Source organism: Geotrypetes seraphini, chromosome 3 (assembly GCF_902459505.1).
Source record: "Geotrypetes seraphini chromosome 3, aGeoSer1.1, whole genome shotgun sequence".
NCBI lineage: Eukaryota > Metazoa > Chordata > Amphibia > Gymnophiona > Dermophiidae > Geotrypetes > Geotrypetes seraphini.
Genome location: NC_047086.1, coordinates 290,099,509 through 290,124,765, shown reverse-complemented (window position 1 = coordinate 290,124,765; position 25,257 = coordinate 290,099,509). Strand labels below are relative to the sequence as shown.

At 44.5% G+C, this 25,257-nt stretch overlaps 1 protein-coding gene across 10 annotated transcripts in view; it reads right to left on the bottom strand.

Annotated features, from left to right (window-relative positions):
• Positions 1 to 25,257, bottom strand: part of CEP170 (centrosomal protein 170) — a 283,085-nt gene that overhangs the window by 135,783 nt on the left and 122,045 nt on the right. For all 10 annotated transcript variants that reach the window (XM_033937690.1, XM_033937689.1, XM_033937691.1 and 7 more), the window contains exons 8-9: positions 16,127 to 16,600; positions 9,958 to 10,592 (exon numbers count right to left, since the gene is read on the bottom strand). In XM_033937690.1, coding sequence (XP_033793581.1) covers positions 9,958 to 10,592; positions 16,127 to 16,600 — 1,109 coding nt within the window. The remainder of the gene's footprint in view (positions 1 to 9,957; positions 10,593 to 16,126; positions 16,601 to 25,257) is intronic.

Below are 25,257 nucleotides of genomic sequence, written 5' to 3'. Positions count from 1 at the left end.
TGAGAAACGATCGATTGCCACAAGATGTCCAAGTTTAAGCCCACCCAGAACATGCCTCCAACACACCCCATCCCCCTTTGCTCTTAGATGCACAGTGGGTACAATGGCTCAAAAGCCATCCAAAAAGATGGTTTCGAAAATCGGCATATGTCTTGACGATTAGGACATCCAAGTGCCGATTTATGCCATTGTTTTGGATGTCTTAGAGTTTTGAAAATGCCCCTAATATCTTTTATCATATGTTTTGAATGACACTAAAATGTAAGGTAATTTCTGTTTCTTTTTCCTTGTAGACTACAGTTTCCTTCATGATTTACCTTCGGATTTTCTATTCTCAATATACTTAAGCCAACTACATCTCCTATTATACCTTTCTATTATAATACATATCCCAAAATGCTTGTTTTTTCAGCTGCTGCCATGATAGTTGAGCCCAACTGAGACCCTGTAAATCATATCATTTGTTTCACTCAAAGTCTCCAATAGAGAGTTGCGCGGGGACAGAAATCCCACCCGTCCCCACCCGTCCCCGCCAAAGTCCCACCCGTCCCCACCCGTCCCCGTGAGGAATCCCACCCGTCCCCACCCGTCCCCGTCAGGAATCCCTCCGTCCCCACCCGTCCCCGCGAGGAATCCCCTCCGTCCCCACCCGTCCCCGCGAGGAATCCCCTCTGTCCCCGCCCGTCCATATAAACTTCAGAAATAGTTATTTCATTTAATTATGCTACTGAATTAAAGGCTCTGGTAGAAACCCATTTACAAATAAGCAAAAAGACTTTATTAATTTGGAAATATTAATTGGGAAGAATACATACTTTGCAAATGGGTTTCTACCAGAGCCTCTAATGTTTATAAATTTTTATCAACACAACTAATATACTACTTTATCCTGAAGCAAAATAAAAAAAAAGAAATATAATTATTTTCCTACCTTTGTTGCCTGGTTTCTGCTTTCCTCATGTTCTCATTCAATTCCTTCCATCCACTGTCTCTCTTCCTTCTGCATCTTCCATTTGCTCTGTTACTGTGCCTCTCCCTTTCTTCCCTCTTCCAAATTGGTCTGGCACCCATCTTCTTCTCTCCGCTCCCCCCATAGTCTGGCATCTGTCTTCTTCCCTGCCAGCGTCTTCTCCCTACTCTCTCTTCCCCATTTCCTTTCAGCGTCCTTCTCCCCCCCATCTTCCCCATGTCCTGTCAGCGTCCTTCTCCCCCCTCTGTCTTCCACATGTGCTTTCAGTGTCCTTCTCCCCCCTCTGCTTCCCTATGTCCTTTCAGCGTCCTCCCTCTCTGTCTTCCCCATGGCCTTTCAGCGTCCTTCTCCACCCCCCCCCCGTCTTCCCCATGTCCTTTCAGCGTCCTTCTCCACCCCTTTGTTTTCCCCATGTGCTTTCAGCATCCTTCTCCCCTCTCTGTCTTCCACAAGTGCTTTCAGAGTCCTTCCCCCCCCGCCCTTCCCATGGCCTTTCAGCGTCCTTCTCCACCCCTTTGTCTTCCCCATGTCCTTTCAGCGTCCTTCTCCACCCCTTTGTCTTCCCCATGTGCTTTCAGCATCCTTCTCCCCCCTCTGTCTTCCACAAGTGCTTTCAGTGTCCATCCCCCCACCCTTCCCATGGCCTTTCAGCGTCCTTCTCCACCCCTTTGTATTCCCCATGTGCTTTCAGCGTCCTTCTCCCTCCTCTGTCTTCAATTGCTTTCAGAGTCCTTCCCCCCCTCCTCCCGTCTTCCCCATGGCCTTTCAGCGTCCTTCTCCCCACTCCTTCTCTACTGCCCCGGGTGCAGCACAGCCGGCCAGGTCCCCTTACTTTTGTGGCACTTCCCCGACCGACTGACAACAGCCCCGGTCCGACAAACCTCCCTGCCCTTAACTGCGAATCTAAATTATCTTCTTACAGCAGCTGTAATAAGGTAATTTAGATTCGCGGCTACAGGGCAGGGAGGATTGTCGGACCGGGGCTGTTGTCGGTCGGTCGGTCGGGGAAGTGCCACAAAAGTAAGGGGACCTGGGCGGCTGTGCTGCAACCGGGGCGGGGTGTGGCGGGGCGGACCGCCCCCTCCCTTGGTAGCCACTCGAACCGCGAGGCTACTCTCCTCCTTACCTGCACTTCCTGCAGCACAGAGCCAAACGGAAGTCTTCCCGACGTCAGCGCTGACGTCGGAGGGAGGGAGGGCTTTGTTTAAGCCCTCCCTCCCCTCCGACGTCAGCGCTGACGTCGGGAAGACTTCCGTTCGGCTCTGTGCTGCAAGAAGAGAAGGTAGGGAGAAGAGCCGCGCGACTGAGTACATCCAGCCCCGCAGGAACCCCGCGACCCTCGGAAGCGTCCCCACGGGATCCCCGCGACCCTAGGGGCGTCCCCACGGGATCCCCGTGACCCAAAGGGGGAACCCGCGGGATGCCCGCGGGTCCCGCGGGATTCCCGTCGTCCCCGTTCCCGTGCAGCTCTCTAGTCTCCAAGGCCTATCCTATTACTCAGTTCTCCAGTTATTGCTTTAAAACTTCAGTAGTAGCTAAGATTTTTTGATACGATTGCTGCTGCACCTGGATATTGCTGACCATCACAATTTAACAATAGTTACTGTTACTTAAATTATTTGGTCAAAGTACTTAAAGTAAAAAATGCATGCATTTTTTTAATACTTAAAATAACAGTACAGCGAAGAACACAAAATATTACTTAAGTAAAAGTAAATAAATAATTGCCTAATATTTTTACTTTTTAATCAAAAAGTATAACTACAATGAATATATCTATTGTTTACATTTTTAGCCCAACAACTTGCTCTACAATTCAATCCACTTTGCTTTTAGTAAAACTAAATTTGGAAAATGACTCACTTATGCAAGTCTTTTTTTTTTTTTTAACTCTTATTCATTTTCAAATCAAAACGACAAGTGCACAAAAATACATCATACAAGTAATTCCAATATAGCACTATAATATCTAACACATAAAATCTAATAGTGTAATAACCCCACCCACTCATCATCACATTTTCAACTAAAATAGAATATACACATGTTATATACCATATTATAACATATCTTGTAAAATTACTCCCCAACTCCACCCTCCCCCTTTAGTGTGCAAGTCTGATTGAGAGTCATTATTAAACTGCACAGCTGAAAAGGTGTTCAACAACTGCTATGGCAGAAAGCAGACTGTTCAGTCTGAATTAAAACTTCCTTCACAGAAGACTAGGCTGCAATATTACTGATAACATTTAACTGGATCTGCAGATATTGATCAAGGGAATCAGTCTGGTACACTTGACTTCTATATAGGGAAGAATATTTTACCATCATCATTGCCTTCATCATATTTGTTAGAAGAAGTGCCACTCTATTGTTCTCATAGGCTATATTCCCTGAACAGTAAAATATAAGATGAAATGTCCCACTATTTGTGTGATAAGGTTTGCAATAGCAACAAAAGATTAGGTTCTACCTTTGCTACTCTTCTTTATTGTAAATCCACACTCTATTTCTGAACAAGTTGGTTATGCATCCCATGTCATGAAACTGCTTGTAGGAAGACTTATTTATATAATTTTTGAGACCTTCCCTTCTTACTTCAGGACTGCCCTCTGGTCACCAGTTCATACAAAAGCAGGCAGTCATACCTGTAGAGGACATAGACAAAAGGGAGGGGTACGGGGAAACCCCCCAACAAATAAGTCTAACCTGCTCATAACTTGAAATATCAAAACAATCAAAGAATTGAAAAACAGGTTATCTTAAATAATAAAATGGTAAGCGCGCATGCGCACTCGCACCGCGTGTTTCCTGATCCCTTTTCTGTCGGGTTGTGGCGGCACGAGTGCGCATGCACGCTTATTACCTCACAACAGCCTCCCTGCTCTCCACCTAGCGCTGCTTTCAAAGGTCCCAGTCACCATGATCAACTCCACAAGCCGGGATCGCAGCCAGCCGCCGATCGCCTCCACAGCGCTTCTTTCCCTCCGTCGATGGCGCCGAAGCCCCAGGTCGAGGAGAGCCCCGTGTGCGTGGCGGTGTGCGTACGATCCTTGCTGTCCACCCACTGCGACACAAACTCAAACCTACGGCCTGCAGCAGCTCCACAGCCGCTGATTGCCTCCACAAGCCCGCGAGGGGAGGAGGGAGAGGGCTGGGGCAGTCCTGCTGGTAGCATGGCCCCGATCCCCTTGCGCCCGCTCTCCGCCCCATTGCCGAGCTCTGGAGCGAATAAGCAGCAATCTGGCCCGGCCCGCTGAGAGGGAGAGCGGCGCTGGTACCGGGGAGCTCCTCACCAGCCTGTCCTGCCCCCTTGAGAAGGGCTCCCGCAGTGTCTGCTCATGCTAACGACCAGCCCCAGGTCTAGGCCGAGAAGGGAAGAAGACAATTGGCTTGGGGGTAATAATGATGATGAGGTAAGGAAAGGGGGAGAGAAATAAGATGGAGAAAAAGGCAAAAAGCAATGAAGTAGGGGAAAGGAAAGACCAGGATAAAGGGTCAGATAAGGAGAAATGAGGAAGGGATGAGAAATTATATGGTGAGGCTGAAGGAAAAGGCAGAAATGGAACTAGGAGACAGCAATGGAAAAACTAGAAGGAGGGGGAAAAATTGAATAGGATAGTGGAAGGAAGACGGTCTGGTATGAATATTAAAAGAATGGAGACAGGCAACAGGAAATGCATTTTTAGAAGGAGAAAAGAATGTAATCGCAGAAAGCGTGGGAGGAGAAGAAAGAATGGAAACTAAGATTTGAACCCGGAAACAGAGACAAGAATGAAATAAAAAATAAAAAGATCAATTAAAGGGCTGCTGCTGGATAAGGTGAGCAGTGATGGGGTGGTGGAGGACGCAGGGGAGGAAAAAGGAAGAGAGAAAGGGTGGTGGTGGACAGCCAAGGAAAAAAAAAAGAAAGACAGAAATACAGAAAGCGGCTAAGGAGAGAGAAAAAGAAATAAAACCACACACTCACACACATATATTCTAGCACCCGTTAATGTAACGGGCTACAAGACTAGTTAAACAGTATAAACCTGAAAGAAACAGTGCTATATAAGGAGACACAGCCTGCACTAACAGAGGGGGGCACCACAGCTTGGGATCCCCAAGGCAAAATGTATAACATATTTAGAAAGGCTGGTCAAAAAACCATAAGTCCATCTTACCAGAACTTAAGGCAGACAATTGGCAAATCAGCAAGTTCTAAGAACAGTGTGTGGATTTACAAGTAAGAAGATTAGCAAAGGTAAGAACCTAATCTTTCATTCTTGTACAATCCAACTTTATCCCTGGATAAGTGGGATGTAACAGAGCAGTCCCGTATAATCCTGCTACCAAAACAGAGGAATCAAAAGCAGCATCCTGCTTGGCTGCCACATCAATCCTGTAAAACTTTGTAAAAGTATGCAGGCAGGACAAGGTAGCAGCTCTGCAAACCTCCAATGACTCTGCCTACAAAGAGGAAATGCCTCTAGAAGAATGAGCCCTTACAGAAAGAGGGGATTCTTTCTGGCAGCAATACAGGCTGATGAAATAGCTAGACGGATCCATCTCGAAATGGTGGCTTTCAAAGCCAGCCTGCCCTTATGGACAGGACTCAAAACTTGTTTGTGACCTCCAAGTACCGCAGCAAAAGTCTGCGCACCTCCAGCAACTTCAGCACTCGGTTCTTTCTCGATCTTGAGGAAGTAAATGTAGTCAGATGGACCTATTGGTTGACGTGGACACTAGAGAACACCTTCAGGAGAAATGAGGGAACAGTGCACAAAAACATGCAGGAATCCGTGTTCCAAAGAAAGGGATATCTGCAAGATAAAGCTTGAAGCTCAGAAACACTGCGGGCTGAAGTTATAGCCACTAGGAAAACTGTCTTACAGTGAGATCCATTAAGGACGCCTGCTCCACAGACTCATAGGGCGGACGAGCCAGCGATCAGAGAACCAGATTGAGATTCCAAGTCAGACAGGACAGATGCAGTGGGGAACGAAGCCGCAATGCGCCCCTAAGAAACTGTAAAATGTCTGGATGAGCAGCCAAAGAGCCTCTCAGAGGCTGAGAACCAAAACAAGAAAGACCGGCAATCTGAATCTTCAGAGAGCTGATGGCCAGACCCTCATCTAGCCCTGTCTTGAAGAAATGAAAGAATCAGTGGTATTGATGGCAAGGTCAGATCCTCGTGCTTCTGGATGCACCAAGATCAATAACATAACCAAGCCTTCGCATAAGCTGCCACAGTTGACTTCTTTTTGCTGTGCAAGAGAATATCTATCACTCCTTAAAAGTAGCCTCTACAGACAAAGGCCGTGCAATCAAGAGCCAGACTGTAAGACCAAAGTGATCCAAACCCTGCATAAAGAGACAAGGATGGCAGGGAAGCCTGAGCCCCTGATCTAGCTGCAAACGAACTAGTTTGGCATAACAAGATGGTTTCGGTCAGTCAGGCACCATGAGAATTACTCAACTTTGTGCACCTTGATCCATCTCAGCAGACGGTCTATCATGGACCACAGAGGTAAGACAAAGATGACCCTTCATTCTTTCTGAAAGGCCGAAAGCTGCCCTCTGATCTGCAGAGGAGCAGTCGAGGGCCTGGTGTCAGAACGTTTTCTTAGGGGTAGATGCAGGGTGGCTCCCCATAAAACATGGACACTGAGTTCCACCAAACCATTGTTTGGCTGAATGATAGGATCTCTAACTCGAGAAGTACTGATGGGAATGTCTGGAGGGATGAAAGCTAAACCGTCCTGGTCCTCGAGAGGACCAGGGCCTGCATCTGGCAAGGACCTGGGTGTATTTGTCCTGCACACTAGCCATAAGATCATCCAGACCTTTACCGAACAATAATTGCCCTGGGATTACTGAGGATTACTGAGTTTACCGAGGGTTGCCTTGGAGAATGAGTCACTAGACCATTGCCAGATCCACAACATCCTATATATGGAGATAGAGAATGCCAAGAGCTTGCTCACTGCTCTGAAGAGATCATACAAGGCATCTGCCACTTAATCCCTGCCTGAAATTAAAAGGTGTAGATCTTGGAGCAATATAGCACCAGGATCATAGCGAAGTGTTGAGCAGCAGACCCTGGCCACAAAAGAAGCGGCTGCTTTCAGACTGAAGGCTATCAAATCAAAGAGCCACTAGAGGACAAAATCAATCCTACGGTCCTGTGCATCTTGCAGCACAATCCCTCCCTCAACTAGGGATGCAAAATGCTGGTTAAACCCTGCTGTCATCAGGTAGAATTTTGACATAGCCCTAGCCACTCTCAAATGACCTTCCAGTGCCTCCCAGTGATCCAAGAGCATTTCTACGATGTCCGAATAAACTGGAATGGATGAAGACTGTGGCTTTGTGCTACGCATGAGAGAACATTCCACTGCCACTGACTGTCCAACCTCAAGCTTCAACTCCTGGAGGGATTCAGAATCATTCCAAGCAAAGCAGAGGGCTTAAAGAGTCTCCACTCCCAGCATCCCCCAGATCTGGATTCTGGGGATTCATGATCACAGCTATGTCTCCCACTGTGGAGGTGCCCGCAGGTGTAAACAAAGGCATGTTTAAACATATAAATCATCCATATCATCAGATGCATATTGTCCTTCACCAAACCAGGGACTCTGGATTGTAGACCAGTGTCTTGGGAAGTGGGAAACCCCGATGCCAGCAAGGATTCCAAAGGAGGTATATTTGGCACCTTTCTCTTGGCTAGATAAGCCTAGGAGAGTATGGTAATAAATTCTGACGGAAAACCCTCTTCCAGAACAGTGGCCACTTCCTGGGTAATTCATTTGGGACTCTTAGAAGATTTCTGTGCTTGATGCCAAATCGCAGCTGTGTTTTGCCGAAGCCACAAGTATGCCTTCCCCCGGGGAAAAATTTGACTTTGACTGGCCATGGATGAACTGGACAGTAGGACCCCCCCCCCCCCAAGGGATCACGGGAACCAAAGTTGATGAAAGCTTGCCCCTCTCCTGTGCCGAACATCACATGGAATATGGCTGCTCGGCGGTCAGCCAAATACCACAAATGGGACCTGAATCCAAAATATCCTGCCCTGAAGAGTCCATCTGAGCTGTTTGCTTGCAAAAACAAAGCTTGAAGAGGCAGAAAATAACTTTATATTCAAACTGGGAAAATCCAAGATGGCCACCATGGTGCAATTTTCAGAAGAAAATAGCCCTGGAAAACTACAAAAACCCCAAAATGTGATGATTTTCAGATTTTAGGGGTGGGGGACCTAAGGCCAACTGCCCAAAATTCACTTTCAGAGACACCCCTCCCCCCAAAAATTGATGTCACAGGCTGTTAGCCTTTACTTATTATGCCATGTTGTGTGCTGAGAGCTGCATGAAGAAAGCTGCAACAGCTTGCTGGGAGATCCACTGCGTCTAACAATCCTTGGAAACTTAACTGCTGGTCTTATGACTACCACTCTGACCCAACATTTCAAGCAGAGACCTCTTCCACACTCGAGATATGCTGCGCATACAACATGGCAAAGGAATGCAGTTGGCCCCGACCCTGGAGGCCTGCAGCCTGTGATCCAACCCACTAGTGGACAAACCTGGGGTGAGCCAGTTCCCACAGGAACAGTCCCCGAGTCCCAATCTGAGAATGCAGGCTGTCCAGGTGGGAGCACTGCCAGGCAGCCATCCCCCTGGAAACAGACTTTATCCACAAACTTTGCGATCTTCCACAGCCAGATCTGTCCCCGCAGAGAACCTCTGCAGTACAAAGATGCGAAACAGCATAAAGACTGAATAGAAATAGAAGGAAAAAAACACGAGCAGAAAAACCTGGCCCTACTATCTTGCTTGTAGGAAAGGAACTGGTGACCAGAGGGCAGTCCTGAGGTAAAAGGGGAAGGTCAGAAAAATCATGTAAATGGAGGTTTCCAACAAGCAGTCTCATGACATGAAATGCATAACCCACTTGTCTAGGAATAGAGTGGGATTGTACAAGAAAATCCTGTTCCAGGTTTTGCTGTTTCATTTAGTTTATTGAGGAATTGTCAGCCTTGCTTCCAGTTTAACTTTTAACTGCAAGCAAGGTAAAAGTAGTGTAATTTGGTGAAATTATTACTTCAGTAAAAGTAACTAATGTTATCCTGTACTTCTTTACAAGTTAAAATTAACAAATTTTTTACTTAACTACAGTAATTTGTTACATTTACTTAATTACAATAAAACACTGTCAATAGATCAAATGACCTTCAGAGAGGCTCATATTTAAGCTGAAATAATACTGAGAATTTTGCTTTCTTACAACAAAAATTTAAACAATAACGTTAATGATTATAAAAGTAATAAAAAGAAGTATAGATAGTTTACCAAATGCGTGATGACAACTTGTATGGGGGGTTTTCAGATGCTTTTTTTTAGTAAAGCTAAACCTACCCATTTCATTACATGTAATATTTTCTAACACAAAAACCATAATGTAATTTTTCCACTTCCTATCACAGAGATATGCTTTAGGTTAAAACTTTGCTGATAAAACTAGAAATTTGAGGTGTAGTTGTTAGAGCTACAGCCTCAGCACTCTGAGGTTGTGGATTCAAACCCCGTGCTGCTCCTAGTGACCCCGGGCAAGTTACTTAATCTTCCACTGTCCCAGATTACGAGCCCATTGGGACAGATAGGGAAAATGCTTGAAGTACCGCTTTGAGTGTGATTGTATAACTACAAAAAGGTGGTGGTATACAAGTCCCAATCCCTTTCCCTAGTTTACCAATATTCAGAATCAGACCAATAACTGCACAAAAATCCTTCAACCTATATCATAAACTGTATCACAGAAATACAATTAAATCTTTAATTATCTAGTAATAGGAACACCAGGAAAATAAATTGATTATGTACTCTCTACAGACCACAGTTAACTGTTAAAGAGTCGGCAAGCATTTTAAAACTGTTGTTACATATGCTGCATTCTGACAGGTCATATCATACTATTCCTTCTAGGTCATTTAGTATTTTATTTCTTACCTTATCAATCATTTTTCGTGCCTCAGCTTCCTCAGGATTTGGTATTTCCAGTTCAATAGTGTATGTCCCTTTGTCACTTTGGTCATCGTCATCTTTTTTGATAGCAGGAATTTCTGAGTTTTTATCTATATCCAGGTGTTGATTTGGTCGATGACCAAGACTTCCAGAACTTCTTAGTAGCACAGTTTGTGAAAAAAGTACAGAAGATGAAGGATCTTCTGATTTTTGTTTTAATAGTTTTGTATGCTGGATGACATGACCTGCTTTATGGGACACAGAGCCAGTCTGTAAAACTAGGGAAACACCTTTGGCATCTCCTGAGGCACACCTCAGTTTCTCAAATCTCGTTTGTGGAATTGGATAGGAAGATTCAGGGCATAAAATACCTGCATTCTGAGTAAAAGAATAAGACCGTTTCTTTCTAGGGTGGTCTTCATCAAATTCAATTGTATAAGCTGTCTGACTCAATGCAGATGGATCTAGGCTATTTTCAGTGACCAGTACCTTCTGAAACAATTTCTTCTGATCAGCATGGCGTCGTCGTACATGATCTTCCAGACTGATATTCTTACTGAAGCATTTGTAAGCTCCAGTATTCTCCGAGTCACTCTGAGTCCCGTCATCATGCTTATTCCCTGTTAATAAAGCACCAGAAAGGAAACAGGGCTAAGAGGTAGAAATTGTGAAAAAGTAACATCGCTACCTAATAAAGCTACAGTCAAAAATCCTTTTATACTCAATTTAAAAATCTCAGTCACAGGAGTAACTTTGATTGAAAATTCTGTAAAATTTGCAGGGCTCCATCAAGAACATGTGAAGCCCATTTTACATCTATCCTATAGGACAGGGGTGCCCACACTTTTTGGGCTTGCGAGCTACTTTTAAAATGACCAAGTCAAAATGATCTACCAACAATAACATTTTAAAAAACACAACGCACACTGTACGCATAGAAAATGTTAATTATCATTCCTATTCCAGGGTTTTTCAAAGAGGTCAACGCAGATGACTCTATGCACTATCACCTCAGTAACAACCATACAAAAATAGACAAATATACCCCCCTCCCTTTTTACTAAACCACGATAGCAGTTTTTAGAGCGCAGGGAGCTGCGCTGAATGCCCAGCGCTGCTCTCGACGCTCATAGGCTCTATGCGCTAAAAAACTCTATTGTGGTTTAGTAAAAGGGGACCTTAGTGTAAAATATAGACAGCAGATATAAATTCAGACACATTTTGATCACTAAATTTAAAATAAAATCATTTTTCTATCTTGTCTGGTGATTTCTGAGTCTCTGGTTGCACTTTCTTCTTCTGACTGTGCATCCAATCTTTCTTTCAGCCTGTATGCTTCCTCTCCTCCAGACCTCGTTCCCTCCCCCAACTTTTCCTTCCTCTCTCCCTGCCCTTTCTTTCTCTCTGCCTCCCTTTCTTTTTTTTCTGTTTCTCTTCTTTCCTTCTGTCTCCCTGCCTGCCCTTTTTCTTTCTTCCTCCCTGCCCTCCCCCAAACCACTGCCATCGGGGACCAGGACCCAAACCGCCACCAATAACAGGCCCCAAACCGCCACCAATAACAGGCCCGAAAGCCGACGCTGCCCCAAGCTCTCCCTGCTTCGGCCAACCAGCATTCTTCTCCCCGACGTCAATTCTGCCGTCGGGGAGAGGAAGGCTGATTGGCCCAAGATCGCGATCGACCTATTGGGGGAAATGCTGCCGGGGCCTGCCTTCGCGGAAACAGAAAGTAGGCAGGACCCGGCAGCAAGAAGAGCAAATGCTTCACTAACCTGTCTCCCGCCTTAGCCCATAGCGAACGCTTGCTTCAGGGCTCTCAACATGTGTGTGCCGGCTTCCCTTCTCCCTCCCTCCCCGGACATAACTTCCGGTTTCGGAGGGAAGAGAAGGGAAGCCGGCACGCACACGTTAGAGCCACGGAGCATAAGTTCGCTATGGGCTGAAATCTCCAAGCCGGTTTTTTTGGGTTTTTTTTAATGTTCAGCAGCGGCGGCAGCAGCAGATGACAGCTGGGCGGACCGCCCAGCTAAAAGGCCCTAGAGAGAACACTGGAGAGAAAGGCTGATCGGCCCGATAGATCAGGACGGCAACACGAGTCTATCACGGAGCCCGGAATGGGCTCCGCGATCGACTCGCATTGCCTTCCTGAGCTACTGGTCGATCGCGATCGACGTGTTGGGCACCCCTGCTATAGGACATCTAGGAAGGAATTGGAATGCCCAGCGTAGAATATTCACAATTCTCCAAATGTTTCACAAACAACTTTGCTGAACATGGAACCTTTTGTAAAATATTTATAAGAAAGCCAAAAAAATGTTACTTATACTTGCTGGTATATCCAATAGTAACAACCTTTTCACAAGAGCAACATCACTTGTTCTATAAGCACTAGACATGTGACTATTTTCCACTATGCATGTGCTGCCAGTTACTGTGTTTCCCTGAAAATAAGACCTAGTCGCCGGCAGCAGCGCTTCCCTCCGCACCTCCCGCTGACCCTTCCATCTCTCCCACTGACTGTGAGACTGAAATACTGTACTTTGTAACAAACAGCAGCAGGGACGGTGGGTGGGTGCGCGGTGGCAGTGGAGGGAGGGATACAAGCTGCAAGGGTTCTGCAGCACAAGGGTTAGGAGGGAAGGATACAAGTAGCAAGGGTTCTGCTGCACAAGGGATGGGAAAGGAGGGATACAAGCTGTACAGGGAGATGCGCCAGAGTTAGGACCAGGGAGGAGTGTGAGGAACTGCAAAGGGACCTCGATAAGCTGGAGGACTGGGCAAACAAATGGCAAATGCGCTTTAACGTAGATAAATGCAAGGTCATGCACATAGGGAAAAAGAACCCGTTGTTCGAGTATAAAATGGGGGGGAGATTGCTGGAAGACACCGGACTTGAGAGAGACTTGGGTGTGCTAGTGGATCCATCCATGAAACCATCCGCACAGTGTGCAGCAGCCTCGAAGAAAGCCAACAGGATGCTGGGCATCATCAAGAGGGGCATATCAACCAGGACGCGGGAAGTCATCATGCCGCTGTATCGAGCGATGGTGCGCCCACATCTGGAATATTGCGTTCAATATTGGTCGCCGCACCTCAAGAAGGACATGGCAGTTCTTGAGAGAGTCCAAAGGAGGGCAACGAAACTGGTAAGAGGGCTGGAAAACTTCCCATATGCTGAGAGGCTGGATAAACTGGGGCTCTTCTCTCTGGAAAAGAGGAGGCTCAGGGGGGATATGATAGAGACCTTCAAAATACTTAGGGGCATAGAGAGGGTGGACAGGGACAGGTTCTTCAGACTAAAAGGGACGACAGGTACAAGGGGGCACTCAGAGAAACTGAAGGGAGATAGGTTCAAATCAAATGCAAGGAAGTTTTTCTTCACCCAAAGGGTCGTGGACAAATGGAATGCGCTCCCGGAGGAAGTGATCCTGCAGAGTACAGTACAGGGATTCAAACAGGGATTGGACAGATTCCTGAGGGAAAAGGGGATCGTGGGGTACTGAGGGAGGTGCTGGGGTGTTGCATAAGTATAGACAGCTCACCAGGTCGTGCAGGTGCAAGGCCGGAGGGTTAGGACATTGATGGGAAGATAGGACTTCGATGAGAAACCTAGGGGGCAAGGGGGCCCCTTCTGGTGATTAAGGCAGGTCATGACCTGTTGGGCCGCCGCGGGGGCGGACTGCTGGGCGGGATGGACCTCTGGTCTGACCCGGCAGAGGCACTGCTTATGTTCTTATGTTCTTATGGGAGGGAGGGATAGAAAGACACTGCACAAGGGGATGGGTGAGGGGGAGGAAAGATACTGCACATGTGGAGAAGAGGAAGGGAGAGATGATCATTCTAAAGTACTTGAAAAATAGAAAACCTATCCCCCAAAATAAGACCTAGTGCCTTTTTTGGGCCCCAAATTAATATAAGACAGTGTCTTATTTTCGGGGAAATATGGTATATATGTATGAGTTGAATTTTACAGGAGCCAATTAAGAAGCCACGTGAATTAAGTAATGGAAACTTGAGATTCAAATTAGCTGACTTTGGACGCTGACAGGAGAATTAAAAAAAATATATGTGCAGAGAGAAAAAAAATGGGTAATTTTTGAACTGCCCAAATCACACCCATAAACACCCCCTTCATATCTATCAGCTATATAGTACCTACATGTAAACAGCAGCACTATAAAACATGTACATACCATTTGATCATTCTAAAATAACCTTTTTAATCCACTATTCAAATAATGTAGCATTTCAAAAGCTCAGTCTTTAAAAAAAAAAAAAACATGTTATTTTCTATTTTTACTAAATTCTTTGAGCTAAAAATTGATGACTTACAAATCAGGTGAGGTTATACATGCTATACTGGAGTCAGTATCTATCATTTAAATATCAAAGGATATTTCAGGAGTTTTTCCTAAAGTACAAAAACCAGGGGACATTCAATGAAATTACGTGGGAATACTTTTAAAACAAACAGGAGGAACATTTTTTTTTATTCTAAGAACAGTTAAGCTCTGGAACGCGTTGCCAGAGGAGGTGGTTGTAGTGGTTAGCGTAGCTAGGAATAAGAAAGGTTTGGACAATTTCCTGGAGGAAAAACCAATAGTCTATTGAGACAGACATAGGGGAAGCCACTGCTTGTCCTGGAACAGCAGCATAGAATGCTGCTACTATTTGCGTTTCAGCCAGGATTGGCCATTATTGGAAACAGGAGACTAGGCAAGATGGACCATTGACCTGACCTAGAATGTCCTAGAATTGCTATTCTCATGTACATTATTGGACAAACAGGAACAAATGGGAAGAACTACATTAATTAAAGAAAAGTAAGGTACAAAGGGGAAAATAAGAGTTAAAAACAAGTAAGTCCAATACAAGTAAGTCCAATACAAGTGGACTAATAAAGAAAAAAAAAAAAATTAATCCTTAAAAGGACATTTAAATTTGAAAAGCGTCTTTAAAAAGGAATATCTTAAGAACTACCGAAAAGATAGTGTTTATTCTGGTGTTAATATGGTTCAGGGATTGGAATTGCTAATAGATTTTGATCTGAGAAATGAAGAAGACGTGACGAAGTATACAGTATCAAGAGTTTATTAATAAATTCCGGTTGGCCGGTGTTTGTCTTAAAAGTCAGTAATGTTTTATAAGTGACAAGATGTGGATGGGAAGCCAATGGGCTTTTATCAGGAGAGGAGTTACATGGTCAAATTTTTTTGCCTTGTAGATGACTAACTGTGGTGTTCTGGACTATCTGTAAACGTCTTAACTTTTTTTGGGTAATTCCATGATATAAAGCATTTCCGTAATCGAGACAAGATATAACCAACAAATGAATTTAAAGCAGATTTATCAAGAAATTTAGCTAGTGCATGAATCATTCGTAGATGATAAAAACATTTTCTTACAACTGTACTTATATGTTCATGGAAATTGAGAGTATTGTCGAAAGTGATGCCTAAAAGTTTAATACTGTGAACTGTCTGTATTGGAATGGATTTAAGTTTAATAGGGAAGAGAAGTGGATTACCTTTCTTAAATGGAAAGACCATAGTTTTGGTTTTAGTAACGTTAAGTGATAACTTGTTTGAATTTAAGCAGTCATGGATCTTGTTGAGCTCTTTATTGATAGTATGAATGTCGGTTGGATTATCCAAATTGATGGGATGTACAAGTTGGATATCGTCTGCGTTAGCGTGATCCTAGCATGATCAAAGGAGCCAGGAAAATATTAAACAAAAGTGGGGAGAGTATAGACCTTGAGGTATACCGTAGTCGTTTGAGAATGTGTTAGAATTTAAGCCATTGAATGAAACTTTCGAGGTGCGTTCCTTGAAATATGAAATAAACCAATTTAAGATTTGGCCAGAGATCCCTATTTCCTCCAGTCGATGATAAATTGTAATACTCCATTGGTAGTTTTTCCAAAGAATGCACTGGAGACTTTATGACAATGGTATCATTTTACTATTATGAAATATTTTGTTCATGTTTTAATTTTGTTGTTGAATAGCATCTTTAGTTATGCAAAACACCTGACTGCAGCCTTATGATAATACATTAATACTTTACTAATTTCTAAACATTACTATACATGCACATTTTATAAGTTTACTCAAAGTGAATTTACAGTACAAGTTGATTTAAAATGACACTTTACCTCTTAACCTCTTTAGATAAACTGGAACATCACTCTTAATACTTTTTGAATCGTCATCATGTGGCTCTCTCATCATCAGAGGGGGATTATTCTGTGCCAGCCAATCAGCTACTTTACTCTCTGCAGCCATCATTTCTGTCTGTAATCCAGACAGTTCCTTAGTACCAGAAGGAGATGGTTTTTTCACTTTCTGCCGCTGATCTGGTGTAAATTTAGTGACATGGTCTTTAATGGTTAGTTTTCCTGGAGAGCTGTCATCAAATTCAATAGTAAATGAGGCATGGCCTGCACCTAGCACTTGGGAACTGTGTGTGTCTTTTGTTGGAATTTCATGGATAGTGTTCTCTATTGACTGTTGCTGAAATTCTTTGGTAGGGATCTCAAAGTAACTTGGTTCCCTACAAAAAGGGAAAAAAGTTTCTTCTTTTGCAGTTGAAGATAGCTCTTCAGCTTTTCTGATCTCCTTACTGCAACCTAACAAGAAAAGAAAACAGTGGTTGATTATGGGCTTAAATATTTAAGCCAACAGGGGAAACATTTATTGGCCCCTCCAGACAAAACAAAAAATCATCATAATCATCATATTTTGCTACAAATTTTTTTTTGTTTGTTTTTAATAGATTTGTCCTTTCTTTTCTCACAGGTCAATTTAACCCATTGCCTTCACCTTCTGTCACTGTTAATTAGTGTTTCTTACTTCACATGGTGTTTTGGTTGTCTCTTTGCTATAAAATACTAATAGCCTGTTTGGGGACATTCTGAACCAAGGCAACACACCCATAACAGTAACCAGGAGGGAAATTAACATTTTGATTTCTTTCTCTGCCTGCTGCTCAAGTCCAAGTTCCAAAGAAGACTAACAGACTTTACCCAAAAATGTTGCATCTAGGCCAGGGGTGTCCAATGTCGGTCCTCGAGGGCCGCAATCCAGTCGGGTTTTCAGGATTTCCCCATTGAATATGCATGAGATCTATTAGCATACAATGAAAGCAGTGCATGCAAATAGACCTCATGTATATTCATTGGGGAAATCCTGAAAATCCGACTGGACTGCGGCCCTCGAGGACCGACATTGGACACCCCTGATCTAGGCAGTCAATAATACATTTGAACTAAAATAAAATGAAAAAATAAAAATGTGTAAGAGACAAGGCAAAACTGGAAAAACCAAACCTTATAACTCACTTGGAACTCTAATATTTAAGCTCCTTGGCACAGTGGTTAAAGCTACGCTGCTCCTTTGCGACACTGGGCAAGTTACTTAACCCCCCCCCCCCCCCATTGCCATAGGTACATTAGATACTGTAGATTGTGAGCCCGTCAGTGCAGAAAGGGAAAGATGTTTGAGTACCTGTATAAATTCATGTAAACCCTGAGAGAATGGTATAGAAAATTGAATAAATACAAAAAAATAAAAAAATCATCTTTCCTGTAGAACAGTATTCGATGTACGGTACTGGGGTTCAAGAAAGGATTGGACAAATTCCTACTGGAAATGGGGATAGAGGGGTATAGATAGAAGATTACTGCACAGGTCCTGGACCTGTTGGGCCACCGCGTGAGCGGACTGCTGGGCACGATGGACCTCGGGTCTGACCCAGCAGAGGCATTTCTTATGTTCTTATGTCTTACGGATGCGTTGTGTACCCCAACTTGCAAGTTGGATTGTAGAAGGCATCAATCATTTTTCTCAGTTGTGCCTCTGGTCTCCCTGGGCAGTGCCCTCTCTCTTCAGTCCATACCAAAGCATGTGATGACCCCAAGAAGAGGAAACAACAAGGAGGGGTTCAGGAGACTCCCCAAGAATGTTAACTTTGCTCTGCTCTGCACGAGGAACAACAAACAATAGGAACAAAAACAGTAAACAACCATTGCAAAACTAGAAGTGGAATCAACTCCTCACCTACCTGTATGAAACTAGCACCAACAATTGTATAGCTCTGTGAAAGCAACGTACAGCAAGCAATGGGATTCAACCCCCTGCCTTACAGTAATTTCCTTTTCTTCTCTTTCGCTGCCATGAGCCAAGCCACTGGAAATTCAACCCAGACTATTAAATAACGCAGGCTGCATTTATCTCTGACAAAGGTAGGCATAATGAATCATATGCTATTCTACAGAAAAGGATTGAGATAAGAACCTAATCCTTCTTTCCTGTGCAACACCATACAATTCCTTACAGATGGGAAGTAAAATAGCGGTCCCTTGAGTCTAGGGCAAGACAGACGAGCTTGCAACAAACACCGGAGACCCAAAAACTACATCTGCTTGTGCTGACACATCAACTCTATAAAACTTTATAAAGTTATGAAGAGTGGACCATGTGGCTGCCCTGCAAATTTCTTCATGCTGCACTACCATGGATGTCGCACGAGAAGAGACCACACTTCTGAAAGTGAGCGTTTAGGGCGACTGGCTGAGGAGATCGTCATGTGAATGTATGCTGAGGAGATCACCATGTAAATCCATCAGGATATCGAAGCCTTAGTGGTTGGTATTCACTAATGATTAGAGCTGAATATGATAGTCTGAAAGCCTAAATTCATTTGTCACTTCAAGATAGCAGAGACGCGCCCTCTGCACATCCAGCAACCATAAAAACCTGTCCTGTTTGTTTTCACCCGTGGGCTAAAATGCAGGTAATCTTACTTCCTGTTTTAAATACCTTTTTATTATATATTTATTTTAAATCTATTGTAAACTGCTTAGATTTACCGATAGGCGGTATATCAAATTAAAAATAAACTTGAAACTTTATTAACATGGAACACCAAAACCACCGTTAGTTGAAAGGAAGACATGGTGCATAATGACACTCCTACTTCTGTGAATCTGAGGAAAGGCTCTCTACATGATAATGTCTGCAGCTTGGATACCCTCATAGCTGAGTAATTGTGACCAAAAACACCATCTTTACAGTCAGATCCACGATAGATGCGTCTGATAAAGATTCATTTAGAGACTTGGTGAGAGCCCATAATACGATATTAAGATTCCACATTGGAAACGGCTGCCTTACTGAAGGGCAGAACTTCAGAGCTCCCTTCAGGAACCTGGAAATATGTGGATGAGAGGCTAGAGATGCTCAATCTACTTTAGCCTGGAAGTAAGAAAGACTAGCTACTTGAACTTTAAGAGATTCAACTGCCAAGCCCTTCTCCATTCCTTCCTGCAGGAATGAAAGGACCTCATGAATGGAAAAATTATGTCCTACCTGTTAATTTTCTTTCCTTTAGACGCAGAGGATGAATCCAGAAACTAGTGGAATAGCACACATCTACCAGCAGGTGGAGATAGAGAACTGTTTTGCAGGTGTATATCTTGGATGGAATCTTTCTTACCAGTCAGTATTGTTTAATGTCCAAGCATCCAGATAATGCAGTTGTAACCTAGCAAACTTCTTTCCCATAAGCAAAATAAATCCTGACCCCAACCATGAGACAGCACCTGCGAGATAAAAAATCCTGAAACAATATTGATCAGGTGGGGCTCTGGATTCATTTGCTGTGTTTAAAGGAAAGAAAATTAATAGGTAGCACATATTTTTTTCCTTCCTTAGTGTTGTCAGCAGATGAATCCAGAGACTAGTGGGATGTAGCAAAGCCACCTCAACTTGGTGTGGCGAACATGCCGCTTCTGCAAGCACTGAAGCACCTAAGGACGCCTCTGCGTGCTCCACCACATCCAAGCGGTAATGCCTAGAAAATGTGTTGGAAAACGACCAAGTGGCTGCCCTACAAATTTCTTCCAGGGAAAACCCCTGGACTCTGCCCAAGACATAGCCATTGCTCTCGTCGAATGAGCATGTAGAGCCTCTGGAACCCATTTACCCACCAACAAATAAGCAGAAGAAATAGCCTCTCGGACCCAACAAGCCACCAAGGCCTTGGAAGCTGCCAAACCCTTTCTAGGACCCAAAAAGAGCACAAAGAGGTGATCCGAACACTGAAAATCATTAGTAACTTGAAGATAGTACAAGAGCATTCTCCTTACATCCAGTAAATGCAAGGCAGGCAACCTTGCCCCTCAATCTTCTTCCTGAAAGGATGGTAGAAAGAGGACCTGATTGATATGAAAAGGAGACACCACTTTCAGAAGAAAGGAAGGAACAGTTCAAATCGAAACTCTGGCCTCCGAGAAACGCAAGAATGGATCCCTGCAGGACAATGCCTGCAACTCAGATACTAGCCTGGCTGAAGCCAGGGCAACCAGAAAAATCACCTTTAAGGTAACATCCTTGAGTGTCGCATTATCTAAAGGCTTGAAAGATGCCCCTTGCAAACCTCTAAGGACCACCTTCAGACTCCAATCCAGACAAGGCCTCCGCAATGTCTGCCTAATGCGGTTAACCCCCTTAAGGAACCATACCACATCAGGATGAGACCCTATGGACACACTCGACACCTTCCCTCTGTAACAGGCAATAGCCGCCACCTGTACCCAAATGGAATTGTAGTAGGCCAACCCTTTAGCAACCGCTTGCTGCAGGAAGGAAAGAATCTGAGACAGGGAAGCCTGAAAAGGAAGAAACTATAATTGAATGCACCAAACCTCAAACACCCGCCAGATCATCTCTTCTTTGCCTGCAACAGAATAGAGATAACTTGCTCGGAATACCCCCTATGCTGCAGTCTCCGCAGTTCAATAGCCAGGCCGTAAGAACACAGTAGAAGGGAGTATTTCCCTGAACCTACTCCTGTGGGACACAGACGGGTGTCCCCCGCAACCGAAGCAGAGTGACTGGTGCGCAACTCACTCGAGGAGTCTAACCTGAGGGCCACGGACAACCCCAAAATATCTACCCCGCTGTGCTGGAGAAGCGAGCCAGATGAAGCCACACGCGCCCCTTCACCGGTTAGAGAGGTAACCCCCTCAACAAACACTGTGGGACCCTTGGAGGACCGAAGGCCTACCTCACTTCCAGAGACTGCTCCCCATGCCTGCTAGGGAGCCGGGGAACTCATCAAAAGGGAATTAAAGGGCATATCACCTTGAGTCCTCGTCTCCTGAGGAACCAAATGATGGGCCTGAAAAATCCCAGAATAGAGCCCCAGGCCCTTCATACTGCAAGGAACCAGAAACCTTGACCCCAAGGCTCACTGGACCCAGAACGAACTTCTCACAATCTCCAATCCAGCCCCTGCCCACAGGGATGCCCAGAATCTGCGCTTGGAAAAAAGCATTCTCAACCTTAATCTTTGTGCCCTATACAGAAGACCTCCTGGCACTACGTAATCTTGGCCCATCCCACCAGTAATGAGGCCAGCCGACCCCCCCCCCCCCCCATTCACTTGACAGAAGGAGCCAAAACTCAGTCATTGTGCAGGTCGGGAGGACTGAGGCAGATCTGCCTTCAAGGCCGAGGGTTTGACAGGGCAAGAAGGTCACCTCTGCGTAACCTTGGACATGGCACTATATGCTGCTGAATAGGAGGCCCTGTATGCTGATGTCTCCAGGCTATATCTCCTGGTATCCCAAAAATGTGGCATAGATGAAAGGGGTGCCCCTCTGGACCTATCCTCCGGTAACCTCTGAGACTTAGAGTCCCCAAAATCCCTCACCAATTTTTCCAAGTCCTCTCCAAACAGTAACCTGCCCCTAAAGGGAAGTCGTACCAGGAGTAACTTGGAGGCGGTGTCCGCTGCCCAATGCTGCAGCCATAGGTGCCACCTAGATACCATTGATAGAACCATCTGCTTAGCTGAAGCCCTAATAATATCATATAAGGCATCGGCCAGATATGCCAGACCTGACTCCACATCTGGAAGGTATGGGGGCAGAGCCCCAACGACTCTACCACTCCATCAGTAAATAGCAGGATCCACTGAAGACAGGCCCATGCTGCATAAAAACTGTACACAGCTGCCTGAAGAGTCAGAGCTGCCACATCAAATGAAAACCTTAAAGAAGGCTGCCAAGGTCAGCGTGATGGTGCAAAGGTTATTACAGATTGGAGCCATAGAGCCAGTTCTAGATGTAGTCTCAGACTCGGGGAGATACTGTATATTAGTGGCTCTTAAACCTGTCCTGGGAGACTCCCATCCAGTCGGGTTTTCAAGATATCTCTAATGAATATGCATCAAATTATAACGAAGCTATATTTTGAAACCACCTTATTTTGCTTTAATTTTCATATAATACAAAATTTCCAATTAGCATTACATTTTTGTCTGATTCTTTAATAAATGCCCTTCATTATAACACACATTGTTAGAGACAGAAAAAAAAAAGAGCCCTACCACTCAAACACCCTCATAAAATATAATGCGCTGTTCATTGTCCATAATAGTACATATACTATGCTATGAAAACACTTTACTTAAAATTCTTATTCAAAGGCAGATTAATATTCTGTCTTCGAATCCTTTCTGCTCACTCAATTCCTGTGCCAGTAAAGCTTACACAGTCCAGCCTGACACAGAACTGTGTTTCGCTGCAAAGCGTCTTTAGGAGCTGTGACTGAATAAGGCTCCTAATCCTCTCTAAACAATTATACAACAATTCATGTAACTTTTTAATTTTCTTAATATATCCTTATTTCTAGTACTAATCACATTTCTTTAGTAACAGTACCTTTTTACATCTCCATAGTCTGTTATTGAGAAAGACATGGGGGAAGCCACTGCTTGCCCTGTATTGGTAGAATGGAATATTGCTGGATTAGCCATGGACCTTGATTGGCCACCGTGAGAACTAAACTAAGCCTTACGTTTATATACCGCATCTTCTTCATGGAAGTGGAGCTCGGCACGGTTTACAAAGCTTAAAAATATAAGAGAAAGGAGAGAGATTTACAGGAGCATATAAATAGAGGGAATAAAAGCAGGGAAATAAAGTTATATGTTAGAGAAAAGCCAGGTTTTCAGTTGTTTGCGGAATATTTGGAGGGAGCCCAAGTTCCGCAGTAGGGTGGTGAGATCGTTCCAAAGGCCCGTGTTTTTGAAGAGAAGGGATTTTCCCAGTTTGCCTGCGTAGAGAATACCGTGTAGAGAGGGGAAGGATAGTTTATGTCTGTGGACGGATCTGGTGGTAGAAGGCCTCGAGGCGTTAAAGGATAGTGGGATTAGGGGAGGGAGGATGCCGTGAATGATCTTGAAAGCCAGGCAGGAGCATTTGAAATGAATTCTGGGAATCACTGGGAGCCAGTGAAGGTTGGTAAGGAGTGGGGAGACATGGTCAAATTGGCTGCAGTATTCTGAATAAGCTGGAGTCTTTGAAGACTTTTTTTTGTTAGGCATAAATAAATGGCCTTACAGTAGTCGAGTTTAGAGAGGATGATGGATTGGACAAGGACGGCGAAATGTTTTTGGCGAAAGTAGGCTCTTACTTTCCTCAGCATGTGGAGGCTGAAAAAGCATGATTTTGCCAGGGAATTGAGGTGATCGTTGAGGGAGAGAGAAGAGTCAATAATGATGCCGAGGACCTTGCTAGAGAACTCAAGGTGCAGAGCAGAGCCTGTGGGTAGTGTGAAGAGGGTGGGCAGGTATTCTAATTTTGGGCCGAGCCAGAGTAATTTTGTTTTGATTCATTTAATTTCATCTGTACCGAGAGGGACCAGGCGTGAAGTCTCATTATGCATGAAGTAATGTTCTCATGGAGGTTTGTGAGGTTCTGGTCTGTTTAAAGGAGGATATGGATGATGTCAGCGTATGTGTAGATTGTTTCAAGGGGGGAAAGTTTGAGGAGCTTCAGGGAGGTCATATAAATGTTGTAGAGAATAGGGGATAGAGGAGAACCCTGTGGGACACCGCAAGATGGAGTCCACGGAGCGGACCTGGAACCATTTGTGTTGACAATGTAGAACGAGAGCGAAGGAAGTTTAAGAACCATTTTAGGACGATGGAGTCTATTCCTATCTCAGAAAGTTGGTAGATTAGTATGTCATGGTGGACGACGTCGAAAGCCGCAGAGAGATCGAATTGTAGCAGAACAGCAAATTTGTTTCGAGAGTGTAGTTGTTACACCTTTGAAATTAGGGAAACTAGGAGGGACTCGGTGCTGAAGTTGGGTCTGAATCCATATTGGTAGTGTTGGAGAATGGAGAATCTCTCTATGTAAGAGGAGAGCTGAGTAGCGACTATGGTCTCTAGCAGTTTAGTTAGAAGAGGGATATTTGCTATGGGGCGGTAGTTTGATGGTAAGGTAGGGTCGAGATTGGCTTTTATCAGAAGAGGGGATAAGGCAATGTGTCCCATTTCTGTGGAGAACAGGCCCGATAGTAATGCTTTGTTTATAAGGCTGGTAAGGGAGGAGATGGCCTGCGCAGGAATGTTTTCGTAAAGGTAGGATGGGAAAGGATCTAGGATGCATTTGCAGGATTTAAGTTTGAGACAAAATTTAGAGATCTGGGGTCAGGATACGAGGTCGAAGGAGGTCCATGATCTGTCAGCAGGGATAGGGTTGGAGTCATTCGGAGGTAGAGAATTGTAAGAGCAGTTGGGGGGAGTGAACTCTTTATGGTAGTAATCTTTTCATTGAAAAATTTGGCTAGGTCGTTTGGAGATGGGAGGGAGGGGGAAAAGGTGGAGTCGTTTTTTAAAATTAGGTTGCGCCAGATGTGGAACAGTGTCCTGTTTTGGTTTTTTGACCTGGAGATTTTGTCTCCATAGTAATTCTTCCTGGCTTTTTTTAATACGGTGTTATAGAACTTGATGTTGTCTCTCCAGGATTGTTTGTCAGAAGGGGATTTCGATTTTTTTCATTCTCGCTCCAAGGCTCGACATTTCTGCTTTAATTCCCTGTGGTATGGGAGATACCAGGGAGCCTTGTGGGAGTAGGAGATGGGTTTAGTGGATAAAGGGGCAAGAGCATGGTACGTGGTCCCGGAAAGAGTTACAAAGTTGTGCCAGTTTGAGTCTGGGTCCGCGTGTTTGGGAAAAGGAGGAAGTTTATTGAGAAACTGGGACCAGAACAGTTCACTCATGATTTTTTTGCGGTAGGTGATAGTTTGTGGCTCGGGGTGGAGTACCAAGGTGTGACATGAAGATAGGGAGGCAGAAAGAGCCTAGGAGGTGATCAGACCAGGGACATGTTCCCAACGGGTCTCATCGGTAGAAGTTTTGTGCTCAGTCAGGTCAAGAAAGCTGATGATGTCAAGAGAATGCCCCTTATCGTGGGTAGGGATGGGCGGA